The sequence below is a fragment of the Lycium ferocissimum genome, chromosome 11, assembly GCF_029784015.1.
Source record: "Lycium ferocissimum isolate CSIRO_LF1 chromosome 11, AGI_CSIRO_Lferr_CH_V1, whole genome shotgun sequence".
Lineage (NCBI taxonomy): Eukaryota > Viridiplantae > Streptophyta > Magnoliopsida > Solanales > Solanaceae > Lycium > Lycium ferocissimum.
In genome coordinates, this window is record NC_081352.1 from 61,709,572 (window position 1) to 61,718,143 (window position 8,572).

At 33.3% G+C, this 8,572-nt stretch overlaps 2 protein-coding genes across 2 annotated transcripts; one reads left to right on the plus strand and one right to left on the minus strand.

Annotated features, from left to right (window-relative positions):
• The first annotated feature begins 1,897 nt into the window (after nucleotides 1-1,897).
• LOC132037817 (bZIP transcription factor 11-like) lies at nucleotides 1,898-3,265 on the plus strand. The gene has a single exon (XM_059428451.1). The coding sequence runs from the start codon at nucleotides 2,520-2,522 to the stop codon at nucleotides 2,946-2,948; it is 429 nt and encodes a 142-aa protein (XP_059284434.1). The 5' UTR covers nucleotides 1,898-2,519; the 3' UTR covers nucleotides 2,949-3,265.
• A 2,677-nt stretch (nucleotides 3,266-5,942) lies between these two features.
• Nucleotides 5,943-6,410, minus strand: LOC132038549 (uncharacterized). Its single transcript, XM_059429203.1, has one exon. It carries the CDS (start codon nucleotides 6,408-6,410, stop codon nucleotides 5,943-5,945), a length of 468 nt encoding a protein of 155 aa, XP_059285186.1.
• Between the last annotated feature and the right edge of the window lie 2,162 nt (nucleotides 6,411-8,572).

Genomic DNA, 8,572 nt, shown 5'->3' on the forward strand with positions numbered 1-8,572 from the left:
TTGTTAAAAAAAATCAAACAATTGAAAGCTCATCTAATTTCTATTTTATTTGAATTTTTGAGATTAAAGTCTCCGATAATCCAAATTGAGTTTTTCATATGTTAAGTTAATTTCATTTGTTTCTTTGAATTGAACCCATATTGGCTAACTTATTTTTTTACCAAAACATATTATAGTACTCAATTAATGCGAAAATATTGTTGTATGATGAAATCAATAAAGTTAATTTATAAATAAATGAAAATAATTATAACCCTTGATATTACAAGATATTTTTGTAGATGCTCTTTCACATTAAATCACAAAAAAATATTGAAAAATCAATAAAATTAAATTGTTCTTACTTTAAGCTTTCTTTTTCCTTCCAAAAGACTCCCATTAAAAAAATAACATTTTTCCTTTTTCCTAATTTAATGAACTATTTATGAAATCCACATTGTAATAACTTTTCAGGTTCAATTTAACTATTTTGTCCTAAATTATTAAAAAATAGATTAACCGGTATTTTGAAAAATATTTAATATTAAAAAAAAAAGTAAAAGATGTACTCTTTGTAATTGTCTTGTATAGTTACTGTTTGGAGATCAAATTGTATTTTCTTTAATTACAGTGTTTTCTCAAACATTTTCATATATAAGTATGTGCACACAAAATTTGTAATTTAGTACCGTACTTCAGAGTTCATTTTTCGATTGAGACGAAAGGACTATAATTTTCATTTTTGATACAATTTTTAAGGATTGAACAATAATATAAGTTTATATGTATTTATTCTTTTTATTTAAAACTTAATCCTACTTATGTGAAATCAATGTTAATTACTTATTTATGCCAGCATGTACGACTCAAAATTACAGGAAAACATTAAAAAACTTTACGTTTAATCAGACGAATAAAAATTTAAAATAACAAATGATAATCGGTAAATAACATCAACAAATAACAAATAGTATTACAAGAATAATATTTTACTTCAATAATTACGCCTATATTAAGATAGAATTTGAATGACAGGATAATGCTCTAGGTGTCTATAATAAATTCTTAAGGGAAAAAATAATTCTAAACAAGTTTAATAATATTTCTTCATAAAAGACTCAAATATGTATGAGTGTGCTTTGTGGGGCCACTATAACATTTCCATGATTTCATCATTTTAAGTAGCATGAAAAAATTCCTTAAAGTTCTAAAAATTTACCAAAATATGTGAGGATTTTCAAAGTCATAAAAACTTTAATTAGGGATAAAAAAAGACAAAAAACTTTATGTGAGGACTACAAAATTTTGATATTCTCCCTTATATATATATATATATAGTAGTAATATCCAAATCCCATATGCAATAATGGAGTGACCAAAAACATTACAAAATCCTTTTACAAATTTTTACACAATCAATTAGGACTAAATGTATTTTTCCCCCTAACATATCAAGATAGCAAAATACCATTATGTTCACTTATTATTGTTTGACAAATATAAAATCTTTCATACTCTTACCGGTCCATATTAATTGGTGTTTTTAGCTTGAGCACACTCTTTAAAAAATCTACTAATTCCTAAAATATAAGAAGTGCTTTTACTAACTTATTCTTAATAATTAAATAATACCTATTTAGTGTTGTTTCTTAGTTACATAAAAATTCACTCATCTAAATAGAGTAAATTTTTAAAAAAAATGACTACTAATATTTTCTTAATTATGTGAAACACCACTTATTTTGGATGAAAATAAAAAAAGTAAAAGCACCACTTAATACGAACCAAACAGAGTAATTTTAATTATTTTTGTTTAATTTTTGCTTCAAATATCTTTTGCTTTAACTTGAAGTCCAAAATAATAAGTACGTCGTACTTGCAAAATTGTACTCCTATAGCTTTTGAAAATAAAAATCAAACCATGCCTTCACCACGATTCACCCAACTACTCTCATAGGAAATCCCACCTCTCCACTTTTTCCTAAACCACCCACCAATTCCCCTCAATTTCTAATTTTTTTAGTTTGTTTTGCTACCATTTTCTTTTTTTCCTTGCCTAACTTTTGTGCCTTTAAATCAGTCCACAATCTCAACATTCATCCCTTCCTCTTCTTCTCTTTCTCCCCTTTGGCTAATTCTTAAGTTTCCCAGCTAGCGTTACTCTGCTCTTTTTTCTTAGGCTCCGCTTTAGCTTTGGTACAGAAAAAACCCCATTAAAGATCACAGTTTTTTTTGGTGAATTTGATGGTGCATAATTATAATTGGTTCTTGATGATCAAGACTCATGTCTCCAGTTCTCAGTGAAGTCCTTCTTTCCGGGTTTATGATCAGTTCTTCACTTAGACGCAGGACCCATCTTGTTCAATCTTTCTCTGTTGTTTTCCTCTACTGGTTCTATGTTTTTTCATAAATCAGAAAGGTTGATCTATATTTATATCGAGTCATCTACTAGCTACTACATTTTTATTTTTTCTTAACAAGTTTCTCTTAGCTGGGTCCTGCGTGTGTGTTCAATCAATCGGGTGATTTTCTCTCCGACTATGGCTTCTTCAACTGGAAATTCTTCAAAGTCAGAAGATTTGGTGAATGAAAGGAAAAGGAAGAGAATGGAATCGAACAGGGAATCAGCAAGAAGATCAAGGCTGAGAAAACAGAAGCATTTGGATGATCTGATGGGACAAGTGGAACAATTGAAGGAAGAGAATAGCAAGATCCTGACTAGTATCAATGTGACAACACAAAATTATGCTACTGTGGAAGCACACAACTCTGTTTTAAGAGCTCAAATGATGGAACTTAATCAAAGGTTGCATTCTCTCAATGACATCGTCAATAACATTAATGCGAATAATGGAACATTTGAGGATTTTCACATGAACTGCCCTGAAACTTTCATGAATAACCCATGGAACTTGATGTGCCTTAATCAGCCAATCATGGCATCTGCTGATATGCTTTATCAGTATTGATGACCACTAATAACTTATCGCCCTTCAACAGGTCAAAATTTTGTTGATTTTTGTGGTGGTAATGTTGGATGGTTGTTGCTTTCATGACTATGTAAGGGTTATTTTATTGGAGTGCTAGTTAGTATTCTTTATTACTATTTCGTTGTATTATTAATTTAGGCAGTCTGATCCGAGTAATAATAATGTTATAAGTTATTAGGACTATGAATGGAAAACTATAACAAGTCAAATAAGATGAACATGCGGGTCTGGGATTGTAAAATGGATCATGTGTACATGTTGATATGGAATGAATGGTTATGAATGTTTTGTTTTCACTGGTTTATGCTAGGCAGAGGCGGATCTAGGATTTGAAGGTGTCGAGATGTAATTTTTTCAATGTACATCTTGTTAGGAACGTGTTGGGTCGGGTTAAATCTCTTTTTGGTTTATTCGGGTCAACTTAATAGGCCTTTTTTTATTTGCAAATATGAAAATTATATCTCAAAAATCAAGAAACAAATATAATTAACATCTTAAACAAAGAATCACACCCATTAACAACAAGGTAAAATTAACATTTTCACCGAGGGACTTGCATCTTTTTATGTACATTAAAAAATGAACTTGCACAAGTAAAACAACATCTTCAATAAGGGAATTACACCAATCAAAATAAGAAAAATAATAATAAAAACTCTTCAATAGGTAATTACACCACATAAGTAAATGTAGAATTAGATAAACTACAAGTTGTCAAAAATAAATCATAAATTTCATGTTTTTTCTAAGCACTGCTTGTTAAATTTTAATCACAATTTAAGTAGTAAAGTGATTTAAATTGAATTTAACAATTATAGAATAGCACAATTTTTTATAATACACTCCTTCCGTCCATTTTTATTTGTCCACTATACTAAAAATATATATCTACTTTTACTTGTAAGTTGTATAGTTTGAAAAACCAAGACATAATTTACCATTGTATACCTATTTTACCCTTATTATTAAGTACTCCAATTCATTTTTCATTTTATTTATTGATTATTAAGAGTGTCCCAAGTTAAATATAAACAAGTAAACATGGATGGATGGAGTAATAAACAAAAGAAATTATAAAAAAATAAAAATAAATTGAATTTTGATCTCAATCCAAAATTCCCATTGAGACCCAAGTTTTTCGATTTAAATACTCACATATTTGAGATTAAGAAAAATGCTTAATTTAAGGGATTTTGAAATTTTATTTGTGTGTTCGTAGAATCACGGATATAATAGAATAGAGGAAAGACAATATAAATAATAAAAAGATAAATAGAAAATTGGGAAAGCGATTAAAGGGTAATTAGCTACTGAAAGGAACTAAAAAGCACAAAGAAAAAGGGGAGTCGAAAATGTTCAAGATAGATTCAAACTTGTGTCTACCTGCCATAGTACCTTTGTCTAATTTGCGACTGAGGGTGGCAGGACCAAATATTTAACCTAGTTTAAGCAAATTACAACACAAGTATATAAAAAAAATTATCAATCTAGGGGTGCCATGCCACCCCACCCTAAAGGGTGGATCCGCCCCTGATGCTAGGCCTTCTTTCTCTCTCGTTATCTTTGTTATCATTATCATTTCAGGTTGTATATATCTTTTGAATCCCTTGTTTTGTCGATAATACGTACGTCTAGTAAACATGCCTTGCTAACATTTGCATATTGTGTGTTTCCAACCTGAAATTGAGTACGTATTGCTGGAAAATATCGAAAGTATTCGTTAGGAAAATAAATATTCGGCCACTTCTCGTAAGTTGTGACTGCTCATTTTCTATCTCCAGATCATTCAAACACCACCCAAGAGCTCCTCCTCCTCTTTTTTTTTAAATAATTTCTTCTTCAAATCTGGCCAATTCCTCCTCTTTCTTCTTCATCTTCATATCTAGTCGCTTCTTTTCTAATTTTTCTAACCATATCTTTCTCTCTTGTCTGTAAATACTGTAATACGTAAATTTTCATTGATTTTGTTTGCCACGTCAAAGCAAGTAGTATTCATGTACTTAGATTGGTTTGGATTAATAAGATATGTGTTTAAATTATATATATCTAATAACATAAAGTGTTCGATCGACAAGTCAGACCTAAAGTAGAGGTGTTTAACTAAAAAGGATGCCAAGTTTAGGGGCACATTTGTAATTAGCAACGTTTGGTTGTGATTTTCAAGTCCAGGATTGGTAATCCCTGTATTATTTTATACAGCAACATAATGTTATACATAGAATAATATACCGTTATGCACTACATGGATAAGGATTTAGAAATAACAAAGCCATCCATTTAGAATATATGCATTTGTTCATTTCACTTAAAAAATGTTATTATTGAAGCAATTTTAAAATTAAAAAAAATTAATTGGTGATGTCAAGTACTTCAGCGATTATATCGTTACAATCCTTGTAATGTAGTAGGTGCAGTTCTTTCACCAACTCTTTGTTACAAGATCATTAAAATTTTCCAATATAACAATTAGATGTATTCTACTGCCCAAAAGCATAGGTATGATTCTTGAATTTAGTCGACATCTTAGATGTTCCTGTAACTAGAATTTTGGCCAAGTAGCTTTTCCAGTAGTGACATTCCAAAAATTGAACGCCTTTTAAGAAGACATAAAGTGAAGCAGATGCAACCAACATTTTCTGTTAAATATAGTGTATATATTTTTGTATTGGTCAAATGTGATTATTAGTATATTGTTTCCTAGACAATGCTTCCTGATTATCCTCCACTATTTTCCTAGAATATTGCCTTCATGTTGGCATGTTATCCGCCACTATCTTCCTAGAATATTGCTTAATTATTAGCCTTCATGATGGCATGTACATTGTATATATTTGGCTCTTCCCTTTGTGAATAGGGGAGCAGATTTTGAATAATCTATTATGGTATCAGAGCTAGGGCGAGCGGAAGACAGAGAAAAAAAAAATCCCTAGGCAACTGATACCATAATAGATTATTCAAAATCTGCTGCCCCATTCACAAAGGGAAGAGCCAAATATATACAATGTACATGCCATCATGAAGGCTAATAATTAAGCAATATTCTAGGAAGATAGTGGTGAAGTCTTGTTCAAGGGCAACGGCACGGGAATGTTGATTATCTTGGAATATATCACGCAATCTATCCCAAGCTTCCATAGCCATTGAATCGGGCTCGATAATGGTGTGCAATAGGTCGTTAGAAATGGTAGAATAAATCCACGAAAGAACCGTGGCATCCAAGGTTGACCATAGTTCCTTTTCTGCATCAGTAGAAGGAATCGTCCTCTGACTGGCTTTCGGAGGAATGATATGATTAAGAACCTTGTGAGATCGTGCGTGAATCTTGAAAAGTTCCGCCCACGTAGAGTATTGAACGTTTTCCATTTCAAGCATAATGGGAACGTGGTTTTTGATATTTGAGACGGCAAGAGCCGGGTGAAAAGAGGACTTGTTGTCCGACATTTAGGATGGCTGAAAAAGGAGAAGACAGAAGATGGCTGAACGTGATTTTTAAATTGATTAAAAATCTCATTTCTGTTAGAAAGTTTACCACTGATAATTCTGTGTCAGTTGAGTTTGATCCTTTTGGGTTTTCTGTGAAGGCTTATCCGACGGGGATGCCACTAATGAGATGTAATAGTCGAGGCGACCTTTATCCCATTTCTTCTATCAACAATCAAGCTTCCTCATCTACTTTTGCAGCCATCTCTCCTAAGCTCTGGCATGATCGTTTGGGTCATCCGAGAACTCCTGTCTTAGATGTGCTTAGAAAAAATAAAAGCATTGATTGTTCTAAAATTTCTAGTTCTAGTATTTGTGGGTCTTGTGTACTTGGAAAACATATTAAGTTACCATTTGTTTCTTCTTCTTCGAGTACGACTATGCCGTTTGATATTTTACATAGTGATCTTTGGTCCTCTCCTGTTTTGAGTTCTTCCGGACATAGATATTACATTTTATTTTTGGATGATTATTCTAAGTATTTATGGACTTTTCCGTTGGCACGAAAATCTGATGTTTATGATATTTTCTTAATCTTTAAAGCCCATATTTCCACTCAATTTGAACGTCATATCAAAAATGTACAATGTGATAATGGAAGGGAGTTTGATAATGGCCCTTTTTGGGATTTTTGTAAGACTCATGGCATGTCTTTTCGCCTTTCTTGTCCACATACTTCCTCTCAAAATGGGAAAGCCGAACGTAAAATTCGGACTATAAATAATATATCTCGTACTCTTCTCGCTCATGCCTCTCTTCCCACCTCTTTTTGGCATCATTCTCTCCAAATGGCAACTTATCTTCTTAATGTCCTTCCAAGTAAACTATTGGGAAACAAGTCTCCTCTTGAAATTCTTTACAAAAGGGTTCCGTCTTATTCTCATCTTCGGGTTTTTGGTTGTTTGTGTTATCCTTTATTTCCATCAACAACTATTAATAAGTTGCAACCTCGATCTACTCCTTGTGTTTTTTTAGGGTATCCAACCAACCATCGTGGCTACAAGTGTTATGATATGTCCTCACATAAAATTATTATTTGTCGCCATGTCATTTTTGATGAACATAATTTCCCTTTTGCAAAATTGCATTCCCCGCAATCCCACACTTATGCCTTCCTTGATAATGATTTATCACCTTACGTGATTCATCATATGCAACAAACTGGCCCAACTTCTTTTCCTTCTCCTGAGCCCATTTCACCTCCTAGCCCTCCAGCCCATCATCTACCCAGCAGTAGCACTGAGCCTAGCTCTCCTGCTGGGCCGTCTGCTCCTTTGGGCCCAAGTCCTCCTCCTTGCTCTCAAAATTTCCCAGCCCAAACACAAGCCGATATCTCAACTCCAACTCCACAAAATGCTCAAGCCCATCAGCCAAAGGTAGTGACCAGCAGCCAAAATGGGATTTTCAAACCTAACACAAAATATTCTATGCACACTACGGTTGAGAGGTCACCTTTGCCTCGAAATCCGATAGTGGCTCTTCGTGACCCGAATTGGAAAATGGCCATGGATGATGAATATAATGCTCTTATTAAAAATAAGACGTGGGAGTTGGTGCCCCGTCCCCCGGATGTTAATGTGATTCGGTCTATGTGGATTTTTACTCATAAGGTCAAATCTAATGGTGTTTTTGAGAGGCATAAAGCCCGTCTTGTAGGTGATGGTAAAACCCAACACGTTGGCATTGATTGTGGCGAGACTTTTAGTCCGGTGGTAAAGCCTGCTACAATCCGCACTGTTCTTAGTCTTTCTCTTTCGAAGGCATGGCCGATCCATCAGCTGGATGTTAAAAATGCCTTCCTACATGGTGAGCTTCAAGAAACAGTTTACATGCACCAACCTCTGGGTTACAGGGATCGTGTTCATCCTGATTATGTATGTCTCCTGCGTAAGTCATTGTATGGACTTAAGCAGGCGCCCCGGGCTTGGTATAAGCGGTTTGCTGATTTTGTTCTATCTATTGGGTTCACAAATAGCAGGTGTGACAACTCTTTGTTCATTCTCAGCAAAGGGTCTGATATGGCTTACATATTATTATATGTTGATGATATTATCCTCACTGCTTCTTCTGATGCTCTCCGATGTTCAATCATGGATCTGCTTAGTTCTGAGTTTGCTATGAAG

Coding starts and splice junctions, on each gene's coding strand:
- LOC132038549 (XM_059429203.1), bottom strand. CDS start 6,410: ATGTCGGACAACAAGTCCTCTTTTCACCCGGCTCTTGCCGTCTCAAAT.
- LOC132037817 (XM_059428451.1), top strand. CDS start 2,520: ATGGCTTCTTCAACTGGAAATTCTTCAAAGTCAGAAGATTTGGTGAAT.